The sequence below is a fragment of the Haliotis cracherodii genome, unplaced genomic scaffold (assembly GCF_022045235.1).
Source record: "Haliotis cracherodii isolate W230 unplaced genomic scaffold, xgHalCrac1.p SCAF_6, whole genome shotgun sequence".
In the NCBI taxonomy this organism is placed as follows: Eukaryota; Metazoa; Mollusca; class Gastropoda; order Lepetellida; family Haliotidae; genus Haliotis; species Haliotis cracherodii.
Window position 1 is genome coordinate 2,120,074 of NW_027266319.1, and position 20,935 is coordinate 2,141,008.

Here is a 20,935-nt window from a genome sequence, read left to right on the forward strand (position 1 = left end):
ACCAGTTGCCTGGTGTACAACGCTTTCTGAAAATATGGAACCGTTATGAGTTACAAGTTTTTGCCTTGGAATCGAAAACTATAGGAAATAAAATATCATAAATAGCAAAGTTCAGAACTTGTCTTCATTTTTATGCCACGTTTTAGATGTAAAATATTGTGAACAGCTGAGAAATATACCATACTCTCATTTGAACTTATATCCGAAGTGTTGCCTTGGAAACGATCATTTCTGTAAAGGAAACATCACATGTTCCTTCCTTGTTTGATATTGAAAAGATTATGAGTTATACTCCGGAATTGAACCGAATTGTCCACATGGGTCGACTTACAGCTTTGAAAAGGCAAACAGTGTAAACTTTACAACTTCCTGAATATCAAGGAGACATCGCACGTGTGAAGGACCATTTGAGATAGTATTGAAAAATACTCAAACAATACAAAACAACACCAACCTTGTACATTTCTTTTTAATTTTCACTGGAGAACAATAATTTGCATAACTATAACAATAAACAAGAAAGTGTAAATATATTCAAGAGTACACAGTTTCACACAAACTACAATACATTTCATTTTACTTCCTAAAACCCTTAATGACAACGACAAAATATACAACTGTTCTCACTCATGGAACAAACTCTTTGTAAGAACATTATGAAATTCCTTAGTGAGAAATTACAATTCAGAAATTACAACTGAAGCAAATATCACAAAAAGCTAGTAACTTGGACGGAAACGACAGGGATACGGTGCTGAACACATGGTGATAAACACAGCACAAGAAGGCACCAGTACCATTCCCATGTTTAACACAATGTACGGTACCCAGACCCGTGAAGATCCGGACTAGAACAGGTTTTTAGCAACCCATGCTTGCCTTAAAAGGCCACTATGCTTGTCGTAAGAGGCGACCAAAGGGATCAGGTGGTCAGGCTCGCTGACTTGGTTGATGCACATCTTCGTCATTGCGTTGATCGATGCTCATGATGTCAATTTTATTACATGTCTTTACACATGTGCTATTATTCATGGACTTGAAACGCAGTTGCTTTCTTGGAATAACTGGTTCCCTCCAGTATATAAGACCCTACCCGTGTTTCTCACCGGTAGCCTCCATCCATTCCATTTACGCCCACGTTTGTATATCATAGCTTTTAACACATTTATCACAAAACACACATTTCACAGGACATAACAAACATTTATCTGCTATCTTCATATCATTCATTCCGTCACCAATAAATATAAAGTACACAATGAAAACCAGAAAAGTGTTTCTACATCAACAATTTTGTCATTGAAATGTACCAAATATACTCAACGACAAAAGAAACGCGACTACCATACATGTTTGTTACTATGTGAAAAATTACTTATATACAAGAGGCATTAAATTGGTTCGATGCACAAACAAACATACTGCTATGTTGTTTGAACCGACGCTCCACAACGCATCACCTGTGATGTCATAGATCCATGACTAAAGATACACCATTTGTCTTGTGCAGGATTAGCATTTCCATTAGTTTGGAAATCACGTACAGCATATCATGATAAGAATAAAGACACTCCGTGAAAACACGTGACTGATTGTTAGAATTGTCATTATGTTGTACACATTCGACACATCTCTTCTTTGCGTACATACTTCTCTACATTATTCTATGGTTCGCGACCCGTGAAGATCCGGGGTAGAATAGGTCTTCAGCAACCCATGCTTGCTGTAAAAGGCGACTATGCTTGTCGTAAAAGTCGACTAATGGGATCGGGTGGTGAGGCTCGCTGACTTGGTTTGAAGCATGTGATCGATCCCAATTGTGTGGATCGATGCTCTTGATATCAATCACTGGATTGTCTGGTCCGGACTTTATTATTTACAGACCGCCGTCATATACCTTTTGTACCATGACAACGCACACATCGTCGAACACAACTGTCTAACCAGCTGACAAATAAAGCATTATTACATGGATTGAGCAATTACTTAAACAAATGACATTTTCACAGTGACAACCTCGACTCGTAAAGATCCGGGTTAAAAGTTTTTCAGCAACCAATTCTTGCAACTATGCTTGTCGTAGGAGGCGACCAACTGGATCAGGTGGTCAGGCTCGCTTAGTTGGTTGATGCATGTCATCGTATCCAAATCACGTGGATCGATGTTCATGATGTCAAATACTGGATTGTCTGGTCCAGAATCGGCTATTTACAGAGCGAAGTTATATAGCTGGTACATTGCTGAGTGTGGCGTTAAACAGCAAACAAACAAATCTTGTGCACTCCTCCTGCCGCTGACAAGGTTACATGTGACCATTCTTTCCTTTGCTGCCTCACTCACACAATCAGGCCACTCTTACCACCCTCCCCAACTCTATCCCTTGTCTGTACTGCTGCTGCCTCACTCACGCAATCACGCCACTCTTACCACCCTCCCCAACTCTACCCCTTGTCTGCACTGTTGCTGCCTCACTCACACAATCACGCCACTCTTACCCCCCTCCCCAACTCTACCCCTTGTCTGCACTGTTGCTGCCTCACTCACACAATCACGCCACTCTTACCACCCTCCCCAACTCTACCCCTTGTCTGCACTGTTGCTGCCTCACTCACACAATCACGCCACTCTTACCACCCTCCCCAACTCTACCCCTTGTCTGCACTGTTGCTGCCTCACTCACACAATCACGCCACTCTTACCACCCTCCCCAACTCTACCCCTTGTCTGCACTGTTGCTGCCTCACTCACACAATCACGCCACTCTTACCACCCTCCCCAACTCTACCCCTTGTCTGCACTGTTGCTGCTGAATGTGCGCTCCTTGTTCCGGAACTCGGGAAAAACCTGCCACCCCTGCCAACAAAAATGTTCATAACTAATTCTGTATTACTGAGCTGCGTGGCTGCATCAATTAATTTCGTTTCATATGTATCAACCCCCTCCTTCTCCCCTCGGCCTCATCAACCCCCTCCATCTCCCCCTCAACCCCCTCCTTCTTCGCTCTGCCTCATCAACCCCCTCCATCTCACCCTCTGCCTCATCAACCCCCTCCTTCTCGCCCACTTCCCCATCAACCCCCTCCTTCTCCCCCTCTTCCCCATCAACCCCCTCCTTCTCGCCCACTTCCCCATCAACCCCCTCCTTCTCCCCTCTTCCCCATCAACCCCCTCCTTCTCCCCTCTTCCCCATCAACCCCCTCATCTCACCCTCTGCCTCATCAACCCCCTCCTTCTCCCCTCTTCCGCATCAACCCCCTCCTTCTCGCCCTCTTCCCCATGTACCCCCTCCTTCTCGCCCTCTTCCATATCAACCACCTCCTTCTTCGCTTTGCCTCATCAACCCTCACCCCCTTCATCCACCCCAAAATCATCAATAGACGATGTTCTGAACTAGATTTGCTGTTGTCATGCAGTGCATTATGGTGTTCGGGTGTTTAACATAACCAGTCTGTCGGCATTAACTCTAGCACTTAATTTCAAAGACCGTAAGGATAATTAGAATGTGTTTTCTTATTAATAATATTCAAGTGGAGTAAGGTGAAAGGAAAAAAATGGGTGATTTTTGTCACTGGACTAGGATAGTAAACAACTATTGTACATTCCGAGCCCCAACCCTACAACTGTGTTGACATTATGTCATGTTATCAGTTAGGGAAGCATGAATGGCCATGAACCAATCAGAATGTGCGTCAGCATATGGATCTTAGTTTTCGCAACTGGCTGGCAAAGTCCTGAGGAGATCCCAGTTACGGGTCACGTCAGAATGACCTTTCATCCGACCAATCAGAACGTCGCTCACCAGATCAGGAAAGTTACAGTCTGAATTTGTTTTCCACTCACGCAACATCGAAAAGGTGAACACGGGGTATTCCGAACGACATTTACGTTACTTCAATATGATAAACATTTGAGCTGAATAGACATCACAATGCCCATGGGAAGTATTCGTTCGTGAAACCAACGTTAGGGCCGCTGTGTTGATATGTCAATTCATGACCTTTGTACAAGAAACCAAGGTCGGAACTCGAATTAGAACCACCAGGTAAACTTCCGTAAACGTCAATTTTATGGCAGCAAGGCCAATCAGCCAGCGATGTTCGCTTTACGATTAAGGCGATGGTGGTACTAAGCAAACACATGTCCAGTTCCTGTGTTTGGCCGAGCCGGCGCTCCCGTCTTTCCCGACCCAAGCTGTGCCGGCGCTCCCGTCTTGTCCGACACAGGCTGAGCCGGCGCTCCCGTCTTGACCGACCCAAGCCTAGTCGGCGCTCCCGTCTTGTCCGACAGAGGCTGAGCCTGCGCTCCCGTCTTGCCCGACACAAGCTATGCCGGCGCTCCCGTCTTGCCCGACACAAGCTATGCCGGCGCTCCCGTCTTGCCCGATACAAGCTGTGCCGGCGCTCCCGTCTTGCCCGACCCAAGCTGTGCCGGCGCTCCCGTCTTGTCCGACAGAGGCTGAGCCTGCGCTCCCGTCTTGTCCGACACAGGCTGAGCCGGCGCTCCCGTCTTGCCCGACCTAAGCCTAGTCGGCGCTCCCGTCTTGCCCGACCCAAGCTGTGCCTGCGCTCCCGTCTTGTCCGACACAGGCTGAGCCGGCGCTCCCGTCTTGCCCGACACAAGCCTAGTCGGCGCTCCCGTCTTGCCCGATACAAGCCTAGCCGGCGCTCCCGTCTTGCCCGACCCAAGCTGTGCCGGCGCTCCCGTCTTGCCCGACCCAAGCTGTGCCGGCGCTCCCGTCTTGTCCGACACAGGCTGAGCCGGCGCTCCCGTCTTGCCTGACCCAAGCCTAGTCGGCGCTCCCGTCTTGCCCGACCCAGGCCTAGCCGGCGCTCCCGTCTTGTCCGACACAGGCTGAGCCGGCGCTCCCGTCTTGCCCGACCCAAGCTGTGCCGGCGCTCCCGTCTTGTCCGACACAGGCTGAGCCGGCGCTCCCGTCTTGCCCGACCCAAGCCTAGTCGGCGCTCCCGTCTTGCCTGACCCAGGCCTAGCCGGCGGTCCCGTCTTGTCCGACACAGGCTGAGCCGGCGCTCCCGTCTTGCCCGACCCAAGCCTAGTCGGCGCTCCCGTCTTGCCCGACCCAAGCCTAGCCGGCGCTCCCGTCTTGCCCGACCCAAGCTGTGCCGGCGCTCCCGTCTTGTCCGACACAGGCTGAGCCGGCGCTCCCGTCTTGCCCGACCCAAGCCTAGTCGGCGCTCCCGTCTTGCCCGATACAAGCCAAGCCGGCGCTCCCCTCTTGTCCGACCCAAGCTGAGCCGGCGCTCCCGTCTTGCCCGACCCAAGCCAAGCCGGTCATCTGCATACTTAAAATATAACCACAAATATTGTAACCATTCTGAAATGAAAGCAATCAGTTTCATGGAATTCATTGCCAAAGGAAAACGTAGCCCACAGTGTAAGTCCTTGAACTGGCCTCGGTGAATCATTGTTGTGTCAATTGACACTGACGAAGTAAAGTTTAAATAAACTGCACGATGCACATAATTTGGCAATTAAAAACAGTTCGTAAAAAACAACATGAAGTTATTTTAAATGTGGTAAGAAAACGATTTCTATACGAACCTGATAATATATATGATCGTGTATTGAAATTACCCTTGATTCAAAGCAAACAACTCTATGTGACGTATTTGTAAGGCATTTAAACGTTGGTGTACTTAGGATAAGATCTATGGATGAAGAACTTCTTTATTACAATTAGGAGCGACGTTTCGGTGTAGGTTCTAACACCGTTATCAAGCACGTGTTACAACCTACACCGAAACGTCGCTCCTAATTGTAATAAAGAAGTTCTTCATCCATAGATCTTACCCTTACTGAACTCTGTGTGAATCAGGCATACTTACAGAGGTCAGCATTCTGCGACAGGGCATCTTGTATTGAAGACATCTGATTCTTTGAAGTGTCTGATCACGTGATGTTCTGCCTCGCCCTGAAATTCTTGGACGTTACTTCCCCCTTTTGGGTTGTGTTGCTAGGCTGCCAGCTTCGTCTGGCAGCGTTTCGTGGTAGTTTTGGCTGCCGTGTTTGTCTCCCTTAGTCTCAGCTTTAAGACATTTGCCTTTGTCTTTCGGAGTTGTTGCCGGGTTACGAGCTGCTACAGTTTTATTTATTATCAATTTGTTTTTGTTTTTGGTTGAAGCAGCGTTACCCATTATCTGGAATCTTTAAATAAAGGAATGAATGAGATGGAATATATACAAATACATGTATTGTGTATTTTGTGAGGATATACTCTATAAAACTGTATCTCTCAGCTGATTGTCTTATATCTCTGAGTTTCAGTTGGGAATATATTAAGTTAGTGATATTATATAAACGTTAAATCTTTATGAAACGTTTTTGGTGAAGTAGAAAGTGGTTTAATTGCCGAGTTAAATTGCCGGAATTGCCAAAAATGATGCTTTGAACCAGGAGTTTCTGATGTAATGATAATTATCATTCATACAACATTATACCTTTATGGGTCTTTTGGATTCTGAGAATATCTTCAAATATGTTTTAATTGCTCTGTTTTGTTTATATTTGAAAACATTGACGGGCGTTTTGTGACACACAGTGGTATGTTTAACACTAGTGTCGTGTGCAGAAAGGGAATTCAGCTGTGATCCACCGTGCAGGTCACGTGTTAGTGTAAGTCTTCCAGTCTTTGGATGTTGCTCGATGTCTTCGCTTACCTCATTGCTTTTTCTTTACTGTGTCAACATCAAATAAGCGATTGACGCACTGGGGAGTTATTGTCACAGTTAGCATGGAGCATTCCCCCGTGTTTCCAAAACAAACAAGCAATCTAGATATAGGGATAAGATGCCGGCTCGTCTGATACAATCAATATGTGACCATTGTGTCTTGCGTTTTCAATATTGTAAGTGCATAGCAACAGCTATATACAAAATGAATACACAGAAACAAGCTTTCAATCACCTGGGTTGTCCTAATCACGTAAGAACAAGACAACAATAGTCAACAACAGTATCAAAGTAAAAACTTGTCTGCCTGCACCATCTCTGTAAGGGTTTCTCCAAGGTGTCTTCGTTGTGTTTGTTTGTTTGTCGTTTAACGCCGCACTCTGCAATATTCCAGCTCTATAAGGGCGGTCAGTAAATAATCGAGTCTGGACCAGAAAATCCAGTGATTGGCACCATGAGCATCCATCCACACAATTGGGATAAGATGACATGCTTTACCAAGTCAGCGAATCTGACCACCCGATTCCGTTAATCGCCTCTTACGACTGGCATGGGTTGCCGAAGACCAATTCTAATCCGGATTTTTTTTCGGATTCTTGACTCGTGATACTTAGTTACTTAAAGTAATCGAAATGATTTGTACCTTTTGTTTTGCATTGGACAATAAGTGACATTGCAGTCAGGGATGCAAAGTGGCACTACCCCCCTCCAAGCTTTAAAATTGGATTTGGACAAATGACAACGTTACAAGGAAGAAAACAGTCGCCGAAAACTGCAAACTTTAGGTTCAAAACACAGCTTTGATACCCGTATCAAATACATCACCATCGAATAACCATTTCTGGTTTGTTTCATTTTAGCCACTATCAAACATGAGTGCATACTTTCTATTGCCCGACAGTTTAGTTCAAGCTATCCTTTAATCCATTGACGCAAGTCAGCAACATTCAGGCTACGTCACAGAGTCAGGTCAATCCCAGAGGGCCTGTAAAATACAGCCAGCGACTGTTCAGGGAATGCACATTCTCTATGGCAATGCTCTATATATACCACCCAAAAGAAAATAACGAACGTGGGACCAGCTAAGATCCGGGTTTGAATTGGTCTTCAACAACTCGTTATTATCGTAAGAGCGACTAACGCGATCGGGTGGTCATGTCAGGCTCTCTGACTTGGGTGAGGCAAGTCCCAATCGCGTAGGTCGATGCTCGTGATGTCTATCAGTGGATTGTCTGGTCCAGACTCGATTATTTACAGACTGCCGCCATATAGCCCGAATCGGCTGTTCCTTAACTTCTTTTGAGTAGTATAGATGCTGAGCGGCCTCCCCAGGCACAGTAGCCACATGTTCCGTTCTTCTATAGTCTTATATATTGTATCTTGATGTCATATTGTGGTCTCCTTTTAAATACAGCTGTATCCGCCCTTATATAGGTTTAACAAATACAGTAAACTACGGTTATAACGAACTCAAAGGGACCACTAATTTTAGTTCGTTAAAACCGCTGTTCGTTATAAGCATATATACAGCATATACACAGCAAAAATAGCTGAGACAAAAAAAACAGTTCGTTATATCCGTTAGTTAGTTATAAACGTGTTCGTAATAAACGAATTTACTGTATGCTAAACTGCAAATGGCATTACTTACTATTTGGAAGTCGCCCTGACTTCGTTGTCATGTTTCCAATCAGAGCACAGTTGAAGTCTCGCCACTGGGAGACTGAACACAGGCTAAAAGTTCTGGGGCCTGACGAAAGACATTTTTTGTATCTTATATCTCCAAATGATCATTCGTGTATCTCACGGAATGTCTTGGGTATGTACTGGCGTTTTATCTAATGTATAGACTCGCTTAGTGTGACAATACATAGACCTGTTGGTCGATACTGTGAATCTCCCACACAGCCAGAGGACATAACCACAAACACTCGTATTTTAGCTCTGTAGAAATGAGAATGGCGTCGGCCTAGCCGGACGCGCTGATCAATATATATACTACCCGCCACGCCTCTGAATAGATTGTATTGAATATATCCCCGACACAAAACAACCCAAACCCGCGTTGAATCTATGACAAATCAAAAGCATCGATTCGAATGACTTCGTCATTTAAAAAGGCACCAAAACGGTGCCACTGGATCTTTGATTGGTCCCTCCAAATATGGTGTATCTTGACAATTGCTTGTTGTCCCAAATAGTAACAGTTTTGGTAGATAACGAAGACTTTGAAAATGTACATTGTGTGTTAAAAAAAAGCATAGTCTGGGCATCCTGATCTGACGATAGCTACGTCCATTCTGTTGACATGTTTGTTAAAGAATAGTGTCCAGCGAGGTGTCATCACACCCGTCGATGGTGTGGGTTGCCCATATTTTCAGTCCCAGGCTGGTAAAGATAATGTCAAGACAGATCACTCTCAGTCAAGCTGGAATATTGCTGTCCATACTCTCTCCCTCACTCACTGTCCATACTAGTGGTCACAGTGGTCTATTATCCATACAAGATGTCTACTATCCACACAAGATGTCTACTATCCACACAAAATGTCTACTATCCACACAAGATGTCTACTATCCACACAAGATGTCTACTATCCACACAAGATGTCTACTATCCACACAAGTGGTCTACTATCCACACAAGATGTCTACTATTCACACAAGTCTACTATCCACACAAGTGGTCTACTATCCACACAAGATGTCTACTATCCACACAAGTGGTCTACTTTCCACACAAGATGTCTACTATTCACACAAGTCTACTATCCACACAAGTGGTCTACTATCCACACAAGATGTCTACTATCCACACAAGATGTCTACTATCCACACAAGTCTACTATCCACACAAGATGTCTACTATCCACACAAGATGTCTACTATTCACACAAGTCTACTATCCACACAAGTGGTCTACTATCCACACAAGTTGTCTGGGGGGCACGGGTGGCCCAGTCGTCTAAGGCGCTGCACAGAGTTGCGTCCCTTGGGCACGCCAGAAACCTATGATAGTGGGTTCGAATCCCGGTTCGCCCCAATTATGTTTCTAGGTTTGTCAGCACCATACCCGTGCTCGTGGGTCCGTCTAAGACCTGCATCACTTCGGGCTTTCCTCCAACATTAAGCTTACACGCCGTGATATAACTGGAATAATGTTAAAAGCGGCGTTAAACCCAACTCACTCACAAGTGGTCTACTATCTACACAATGGTTTGCTATCCACACAAGATGTCTACTATCCACACAAGACGTCTACTTTCCACACAAAATGTCTACTATCCACACAAGTGGTTTACTATCCACACAAGATGTCTACTTTCCACACAAGATGTCTACTATCTACACAAGATGTCTACTTTCCACACAAGATGTCTACTATCCACACAAGATGTCGACTATCCACAAAAGTGGTTTACTATCTACACAATGGTTTGCTATCCACACAAGATGTCTACTATCCACACAAGACGTGTACTTTCCACACAAGATGTCTACTATCCACACAAGATGTCTACTTTCCACACAAGATGTCTACTATCCACACAAGATGTCTACTTTCCACACAAGATGTCTACTATCCACACAAGATGTCTACTTTCCACACAAGATGTCTACTATCCACACAAGTGGTTTACTATCCACACAAGTGGTCTACTATCTACACAAGCGGTCTACTATCCAAACAAGATGTCTACTATCCACACAATGGTCTACTATCCACACATGTGGTCTACTATCCAAACAAGATGTCTACTATCTACACAATGGTCTACTATCCACACAATGGTCTACTATCCACACAAGATGTCTGCTATCTACACAAGCAGTCTACTATCCAAACAAGATGTCTACTATCTACATAAGATGTCTACTATCTACACAATGGTCTACTATCCACACAAGTATCTACTATCTACACAAGCAGTCTACTATCCAGACTAGTGACCACAGTGATCTACACACAAGTGGACACTTCACGTGGTATAACTACGGATAGTGCGATGGTCTATAGCATTTGCTGCATGCTTGTGGCTTTGTCAGCACCACACTGACGGAAGTGGTGAAGCCCTGCCTCACTTCGGGCCTTCTTCCCACAGTGCACTCCCGTGTCTGTCCTGTACAATACAGCATCAGGCACAACTCACTATAACTCTTATTCACCATGCTGTAAACTCTAATAAATGGGGGTATGAAAAGTGTAATAAATATTTTCACAAAACCTTTTATATATTTTAACATCTTTTGTCACGTTTCAGGAAATGAAGTTTGGCCTCCTTCCTCTCATCAACGTGATCCATGTGACATCCATGCCAAGCTGTCAGCAGGCAGTGAGGCTGTGCAATGTGTGTCCCTAGATGTTTGAGTCAGCTTGTCGCAGCATTATCACAAGGATGATACCATGAATTGACTTCTCCCATTCTGTCTATTTGTCTGTCAAGTGAACTATCACCCCACACCAACCATTTGTCTCGGACCAATAGGTTCTCAGCCAGCACTTGCAGGAATCCATATTGAAATATAGTTTTGTCCACGTGACTATCACATGACACAAGGACATTAACGTGGCAGTAAACAGGTTCCACTGTCAGCACGCTAAGCTCAGCTTCTATTTATTTGGGTAGAAAGAAGCTCGGACATAGTGTTTGTTCAAATTGTTGTTTTGTTTGTTTGTTTTGGCCTTCATTTAAAGTAAACACCTAATTTCTGTACAGGTGTCCAACCTGGAATACCATCAGGTAACTCGAAAATGTTATGGCTGCTACACGTAGATAGATGCTTATGATGTCAATCACTGGATTGTCTGGTCCAGACCGCCGTCTTATAGCTGGAAGGGCAGCATTAAACAACAAACAGACGCAGTAAATTCTGAGCCTTGTCCACATGACCAAAGAGGTTAAAGAGTGGGTTAGGTTGCAGGATGTGTTTGCTGGTGATAAGGTGCAGATTACTCAGAGAGTGGGTTCCAGACCGGATGGGTAGTCACCTAGTACTCGAATTTGTACTTTTCTAAGAAAGTATAACCCCAAATATAGCACATACTACTCAAATAAAGGTAAGGTATACCCGATTCTTTCATATTGCTACAGGCACAACAAATTAACGATAGTAATATAAATTAACTGGGTGGTCCTTAACATTTATGGAGTAGCATATGTTACATTCTGTTCCTCTAAGTAACAAAGACAAGATGGCATCCAGTAAAACATGTTTTATTCTACAGTGACAGACAGTGATGGACGGTGTTCTGTGTGTCACACAAGAGGCACAGCTAGCAGTGGTGGCGGACATCAGAGCATCAACACTTCCACAAGCACACAATAAATAGGGAAGTCAGACAGATTTCCTTCAGACGGAAACACTGACTATTCCTTCTACAAGCCCTGGCCAACATGGTACATTATTCACACAAGGACAATATTTACTGTAATAACAGCCCAGACACTTAGGAAATTGACAAGGGGAGGCACTTATTAAAACCATTCACACGTCAAATGTGTTGTCAGAGACTGAGTTGGAGAGAACAAATTCAGTTCAAGCATGATCAAACCAAAACGTTTTAATAATAATAATAATAATAATAATAATAATAATAATAATAATAATAATAATAATTTGTACTAATACTAAACTCCTAATACAAGGTATATGTTCAAAGCGCTAACATTATTACCCTGGCCAGTGCACGCGATTTTTTCATTCTCAGCTCACTGGGGGGTATACAACCCAAGCTGCCTGTGAGGTGCTAGAAGGATAACAGCCACAATCATATAGTCACTCGGCAAGTATTTATCCCTTCTGCACTGCTGTGTTCTGTAACAGAGGTGCAATATACACAAGATATGGACTGTCATGTAAATTGTATAAATCTTATAGGGAGCGCTTATATAACGCTTAGCTTACTCAGGGATTGATCGAGCAGTTGCTCAGGGGGCGTTTATTGTCCACTACCATTCCAACAGTAACCTTCCAGAGTTACATGCTATATTATCACAAGTGTTGGATGTTGCACAGATGGCTGTATGAGTCCATCCTCTATTATCCAGGGAATTAATTCATTCGTCATCGTTCCACAGGGAACAATGCTAAAAATCAGCCTTCAATCACATTAATCTCATGAACAAGAATATATTCTGTCCTTTGTTTGTTGTTTAACGCCCCGTCAGCAATATTCCATCTATATGACAGCGGTCTGTTAATAATCAAGCCTGGACCAAACAATGCAGTGATTTAGAGATGAGAAATGTGAAGGGGGCAAATTGGTCCAGGGTATTTACCTTAACAGAATGAAGATATAATACCCTGGATCAATGAAGATGGTACCAGTCTCATGAAAATTGATACACACATCACATCAAAAACTGTAAGCAAGCAAATGCACTAACCACTAGGCCACCTGACCAATTGTTGTAGTTTGTTTGATGATGCAAAAATGAGGATTTGATACAGATGAAAAAAACATACATATCACAGTTAGATAATCCAACTGATTGGAGAATAGAGGTAATGCCCACAATGCATCACAGAAATAACATAGTGGTAGCCATGGAGATATACATTTATATACAGATATATAATATTCAGAAAAATGGTGTGTTTGAAGACAGTTTTCCTCTGTATAAGTAGTGAATACATCTGATACTATAATCCTCGCCACTTGAAATAGAATCTTGAAATATCGCAGTGATTAATAACGAAGAGAGCTGCATGTATGTTAAAACTTTTAAAGTGAAAACAATCCATTCCACCTGTCATTCAACGAGTAATGACAAAAACTGCAAAGTGCCCTTTTCAAGATCTATACACTGTACCTACAGGATCTCATTTAGACTTACCTTGCACATATACACACATGCAGCTATCTTCGTCAATTTATCATCACGATATTTCGTGATTCTGTTTCCAGTGGCGAGTAAGATACTGTTATATTCAGTAGTGTTTTATTGATGCTTTAGGCACATACTGAATGCAGGGAATATTCTTCAGCACTATTAGCAGTGTGTTTTTTCGATCAGTATATAAATTATTATCTCCATGGATATGATGGATACCTTGTATAAACAGGATCATATTTAGAGATACCTTGTATATACAGGATCATATTTAGAGATACCTTGTATAAACAGGATCACATTTAGATATACCTTGTGTAAACAGGATCATATTTAGATATACCTTGTGCAAACAGAATCATATTTAGATATACCTTGTGTAAACAGGATCATATTTAGATATACCTTGTGCAAACAGAATCATATTTAGATATACCTTGTGTAAACAGGATCATATTTAGATATACCTTGTATAAACAGGATCACATTTAGATATACCTTGTGTAAACAGGATCATATTTAGATATACCTTGTGCAAACAGAATCATATTTAGATATACCTTGTGTAAACAGGATCATATTTAGATATACCTTGTATAAACAGGATCACATTTAGATATACCTTGTGTAAACAGGATCATATTTAGATATACCTTGTGTAAACAGGATCACATTTAGATATACCTTGTGTAAACAGGATCATATTTAGATATACCTTGTGTAAACAGGATCATATTTAGATATACCTTGTGCAAACAGAATCATATTTAGATATACCTTGTATAAACAGGATCACATTTAGATATACCTTGTGTAAACAGGATCATATTTAGATATACCTTGTGCAAACAGAATCATATTTAGATATACCTTGTGTAAACAGGATCATATTTAGAGATACCTAGTATAAACAGGATCACATTTAGATATACCTTGTGTAAACAGGATCATATTTAGATATACCTTGTGTAAACAGGATCATATTTAGATATACCTTGTATAAACAGGATCACATTTAGATATACCTTGTGTAAACAGGATCATATTTAGATATACCTTGTGTAAACAGGATCATATTTAGATATACCTTGTATAAACAGGATCACATTTAGATATACCTTGTGTAAACAGGATCATATTTAGATATACCTTGTGTAAACAGGATCATATTTAGATATACCTTGTGTAAACAGGATCATATTTAGATATACCTTGTGCAAACAGAATCATATTTAGATATACCTTGTGTAAAATTACAAGAGGTGAAGTATACCAAAATGGTTTCTATTCATTTCATACTATAATTCATTTCTGCATTGAAAAAGAACAACACATTTAAACTAATTTGAAATGAATACAAAATGAAAATGAGACCATAAGGTATTGTGTAATACGTACACAGAAGTATAGAGTGACATTATTCTTCCCCACACCTAAACTTTCTGCTTTCCTCAATGACTTTGTTGTAGTTCAATAACAACAGAAGCAATAGTTCAGACATTTTACATGTTTAATTACTTGGTGTATGGTTCTGCATGGCATTATGGAACTTTTCTTATCAAGCAATTTTTTATGTTGGGTCTCCAGCTCGCATTTTGTTCACCTTTATCGCCTATTGATACAAAAGTAACGCTGTCATGTGCGACAGTATTAGTTGCATCAAACAAGCATGGAGGAGCAGTGGCCGGCAAAATACATGTGTACACATTAAAATGTTTATAATTCTGAAGAGTCTGTTATCTAATTTCATTTGTGAAAAATACTTCATGGCTTGTTAGGAATGAAGTATCCTTTTGTCTTGACTTTTACAGAACACATTATTTTTATTTTCACCTGACTGACAATACTTTCAAGATATCATTAGATAAATGTTTTTTTTGCTTCATAATCATTTTGACCACTGACTCATGAGATACCTTAGAATATATATGTAAACCAAGTCATCAAGAACACAATGTCAAAAGCTATGCCAGACAAAGCAGGTTACAAAACATGAAACACGTCAGTTAATGCATGGCAAGATTTCTACAAAATAAATATGTTTTAAACACACATAAACAGTGCAGTCTAGAGAGGTTCATACATGATTGATTCCTGGAGGCAGCAATAGCCTGTGTCATGACTATATAAATAACAGGTGACTTCCAATAACTAATTGCATGAGTGTGTGAATGGTTATTTTTGCTGGAGTCTTCAAAGCCATCCAATGTGGACCAGACAAACCAGTCCGCTGTGCTCAGTGGAGTTCGACTCCCTTTACCCTTCAGCCACTGTCAACAACCGATCCTCATTAAGTTGACAAACACTAGTGAGCAGGGATCTATTGTACATCATGCAATATTTCTGCCCTCTTACTGATACAACTTGAATTGTTTAGTATTGGTGTATGTCATTGTTTAAGAGACCCCTGGACATCCCGGGTAGAATAGGTCTTCAGCAACCCATGCTTGCCGTAAAAGGCGACTATGCTTGTCATATGAAGCGACTAACGGAACAGGTGGTCAGACTTGCTGACTTGGTTGATGTATGTCATCGAATCCAAATTGCATAGGTCAATGCTCATGATATCAATCACTGGACTGTCTGGTCCAGACTCGATTATTTACAAACCGCATTCATATAGCTGGAATATTGCTGAGTGCGGCGTTAAACAAAAAAACCCAAACAAACCATTGTTTAAGATAATTAACTAACGAAGACATTTACAGAGTAACATTCTACAGTATCATGAGCATGGTATATCCTTAAGAAACAAAGCATTGCATCCTAAAATGTTTTTTGATTAACACCACACTCAGCAATATTCGAGCTATAAGATAGCGGATTGTAAATATATATCAAGTCTGGACCAGACAATCCAGTGATTGACGTCATGAGCATCGATCTACGCATTTGGGATACGATGACATGCATAAACTAAGTCAGCAAGCCTGACAACCAGATACCGTTACTCTCCACATAATGAGTGAGTTTAACAGTATCCAGTGATATCATAGTTTGTCAGCTTAATGGAGGAGGTCAGCCATAGTGCTTCAGGTCCGAGACATTTACCTCTGCATGGTACAGGCATGCTTGTATTGGTGACAAGTCTGGGGATTTGAACCCACGATCACCAGATCCTGGCATGACCAAGGGAGGCAATATGCAAGACTTCCTGGGCTTTACTGTGAATAGGGACAATAAAAGTCCTAATATCAAAATAAAATGGTAAATACACAATCCAAAACATGTAAAATTGACACAGATAGTTTGTTGATTACAAAAGAAGGATTTCTTTGTGTCCCTCATTATGAATCAACAATTGAAGAAGTGTTTAAAATGAGAAAACAACCTTAGATTTTGATGGTATTGTATGAAATACTAAATCCTCCATGTTGTAGAAGGGAATGCATTACATTATTAATATCTGGACGGATTTGGGTAGTTGTGTTTATTCCCTCTGTTGACTTTTTGGTGTTGCTGGTGAGAGAGATTAACACAACCGATTATTCTCGAATGCAAACATTACATCAACAATCAGCATTGGAATGAATAATAATATTTTACAATTTGCTAAACTTAATTTTGGAAAGAAATCTCCATTTGGTATGTCCTTTATCAATAAATTGACATAAAAATAATCTTAGAAAAAATATATTACTTCATACATTAGGCACCAGGGCAGCAGAAGAATATGTTTCTTTAACAAGTCATCACTTTTGAGATTAAATCTGTAACCATGGTTACCAAATGCTTAAATGAACTTTTCAAAGGAAAAATAATGTATATGGAAAATAAGTCGATGTTCATAAAATTTTTTTCAGTGATTTAAGAACTTATGGGTGTTCTTTTACCATTTCTAAAAAAACTACTAATATGTTTAGACACGGGAACATGTGCTGTTTGACTTGCTGCTTGTTATAGTCAATATCTCAATTATAAATGGATAATATTTGGCTTTTCATGTCACATAACATGTTTGTCTCATCAAGTGACTTGACAAGTTATATTTATATGTGGCCTGCCATGAGTGAAATGACAGGTCATGAAAAATTCAGGTCATGAGATGAGATAAAAATGGTATTTGACAAAGGACAAAGCTCTGTATATCTTTTAGTTTCTGAAAACCGTTGTCATTGTAGCAGACTGAAAGTTGTTCCGGCATAATGTGGGGATTTCAATTGATTAAATTACATGTGATTTCACTCTCGTGAAATATGCATTATAGTTCTCTCCATATGAATACATTATTTCATCCCTCATGCATAATAAACATCACTAATATACGTGAATAACGCGGCATCATTGTAAAGCCCGTGATTTTGTCACTGATGGGATTTGTTTGTTCTGACTTTTGATATTCTACTGTGGTCAATAGAAACAAGACACTTCAGAATATGATACCAAAATAACATCATCTGTTATACAAAGACATTCAATCATTGACATTATTCAGTCGTTTTCAAATAAACATGAAATCCTGTTGTTGAACCAACATATTTGTAACAAATGTATGAAATGACTAAATATGAAATAGAACTTTACAAAAAATAAATATGGAATATAAATAATGAAGTATTAGTAAGTATATCACAGCTTGCATATAGGTAGTTGTGTAGGACGGAGTAAAGAATAACAATTAACCATCTTCATAAGCCCTGTTTCCTTGGAAACACAACGACTAGTCACATGGACAACCAGTACACAGTTACCACATACAGAAAATTCAAAGAAAACAATACCTATTACTATCATCATCTTTTTCAGGAAAAAACATAAATCATTAAACTTATAGATCCTAGTAAGTATTTTGGCATCTATCTAAATTTAATTATGTCTGCCATTGGATATCTTCTAAACATATTGGAAAGTTGTATACATTCTCTGTTCTGAATAATTTCTTCAACAAATGTTAAAATGGAATGTCTCAATAGTATGTTGCCTTTCTGGTAAATACAAGCATGAGTAAGCAAGGAAGGCACAATAAGTCAATTGCACTTCACATAATATTTTGTATTATGAATAAAAAAACAAAGTCATTTTACAGAAAATGAAAACAACTATTTTTTATATTAAAGTGTGTAAGTATGGTTCTATGAAGGGTTGCTATATCACAGTGGGGAACAGCAGGAATGGGTTTGAACACCTGTGAGGGAATGAAACTGGGACTTAGGTGTGATAAGCAAACACCTCAACCACTAGGCTATGCCACCCTCCCCTTTCTCTAAGATGACTTTGACATACATGATGATTTAATAATTAAGATGTGTCGAATCACATTTCCTGAATGGTAATATATAACTGATTATATATTGAAAATGATACTGTTTTGCTCTAATTATTCTAATAATGTTTGGGTAGTTGTGTCAATGTCACATATATGGCGAAGGTGTACAGTGACAAATAGGACTTCATTATTTAAAAGATATGATTCTGAAGTGACTAAAAATATTTTCTGCTCAAATATTTTTAAATATCTTTACATATCAGCCACAACATCACCATCACTCTCCGTAGACTGACACAGATACAGCATATTTGGAATTAGGAGTAAGTGAGTTATTTAGGCCACCAGAAACATTCAACATTCTCATTCATGTTATGGCAGCTTGATGTGGAAGGAAAGCCCCAAGTGATGCAGGTCTTAGACATTTATCACTTTGGCAAAACCCACAAGCATGCATATGATGCTGACGAACCTCGGATCATAATCAGGGCGAATCTAGGATTTGAAACCCAGGATCCTGGTACACCTAAAGGATGCAACTCTGCAAAGTGTTCCCATAGGAGGAATAGTTTGATTTTTAAACACACAGGATGAAATAATATCACTTTATAGACTTAAAAAAGTTACACCTTCATATTTTTAAGGAGTGAGTATCTGTTCTTTATCACAGCAATAATCACTTGAGACAACTGCCACATTGTCACATACCCGTTATCACATGGGATAAATATTCATTGGTAATATATTTGTTATCACATGGGACCGACATTACAAATGTCATGTGTTCATAACTAATAGGGAAAAAGCCACAAATGATACATACAGAAGTTGACATTGATACTACAAGTATTATTACAGAAATGTAAAAAATACTGATACAATTACACAATTGTTATTTCCTGTTTGCCACTCTTGATGGTGATCTATGTAATTAATTATCTATTATCAGGACTCGTGATTTTTGAACATGTTCCTGTGGTTTCTATGGCCCTTTCTTGGAGATGTTCTGTTTAGCCTGGCCTAGCGCCACCTGGCGAGCATTGGAGCCAAAGTCTAGAGTGTTACAGGATTCTGGGTAATTGTTAGCATCAGGGCTGACGTTGACAAATAGACATGCCTGAAATGAGATTGAACGATCTTTATGAACATACTTTTTTTAATGATGGTTTCTTAAATTTAAAATCAGATATGATAAAACTGATAAGATGATAGCTACATGCAACAACAATGTAAATGTAGCGTCACAGTACTGTAGCTCACCTGGACATGTAGTGAACAGTTAAAAATGTCAGCAAAGATAGCCACTTAACAAAAGTTGTCGTCAGTTCCATATTGAAAATTGGATTCACACCTCTTGAACAAATTGGAATTTCATCATTTGCGGCAACAAGCATGTGAAGTTTCCACTTCATTGGTCAAGTGGTTTCTGAGGAACCATGTTTACAGAAAGGTCGAATCAAGGTCAAACTTTGAAAAAAGGGCAAAAAAAATGGAACAATCTTTGTTCAGCCCCATATACATACATGTACTAAGAAGTTTCAGCTTCCAGATTGGTCACTGTGTAAAGGTCAAACCAAGGTCAAAAATAGCTAAAAGCAGAACATTGTTGACACATGTACCAAATTTTAATATATTTTTTACAAATAATGACTGAGACATGGCCATAAATTGTTTTTTCAACATTGTTGCATGTGGCGCCCATGTCATAAAATGTGATTCAAACTGCTTGAACAAATTGGAGTGTCATCATTGGTTCACTTGACTTTCAGTCAGGTGTGCTTTAAAGAAGTACACCTCTGTATCATCGAGAAAATTAAAACAAGTCAAATGAGACCTTTGCCGCATAAATTTACATTTCTATGTCAAATAAGGTGTCCACGTTTGTTTCTGTACCAATCAATAGGGAGTTATCTCACCTTGGCATCTCCTCCTAGAGATGGCCGAAGAATCTGGGTGAGTTTGGAGTTTCTATAAGGCACGTGTAGTTGACTGGATCTTAGCGCTGTGAACACCTGTAGAACGGAAACATTGGATCTTAGAGAAATTGATTTGTATGGGAGGTGGGTGGGTTGATGGGGAGTTTTGTCTATTTTTCCCCCAGCTACCCAGCTGAAGCCAATAAACTATATATCAAGGAGCACCATCAAACAATCCATTCATTTTCACTATTAGAACAAAATTTTTGATGATTGTGTATTTTTACACAAAA

General features: G+C 40.5%; 1 protein-coding gene and 1 long non-coding RNA gene across 6 annotated transcripts in view; both read right to left on the reverse strand.

Moving 5' to 3' along the window:
• Nucleotides 1–1,933: 1,933 nt before the first annotated feature.
• On the reverse strand, nt 1,934–8,581 carry LOC139445834 (uncharacterized). The gene is made up of 3 exons (XR_011651885.1): nt 8,337–8,581; nt 5,843–6,161; nt 1,934–2,853 (listed from the first exon to the last, which is right to left on the reverse strand). It is a non-coding gene; the product is annotated as an uncharacterized lncRNA (long non-coding RNA).
• Nucleotides 8,582–14,684: 6,103 nt separating this feature from the next.
• The window catches only part of LOC139445632 (uncharacterized), a 54,648-nt gene continuing 48,397 nt past the window's right edge, over nt 14,685–20,935 (reverse strand). For all 5 annotated transcript variants that reach the window (XM_071226809.1, XM_071226808.1, XM_071226807.1 and 2 more), the window contains 2 exons: nt 20,643–20,738; nt 14,685–19,843 (listed from right to left, as the gene is read on the reverse strand). In XM_071226809.1, the coding sequence (XP_071082910.1) occupies nt 19,709–19,843; nt 20,643–20,738 (231 nt within the window). In that variant the 3' untranslated portion in view covers nt 14,685–19,708. The remainder of the gene's footprint in view (nt 19,844–20,642; nt 20,739–20,935) is intronic.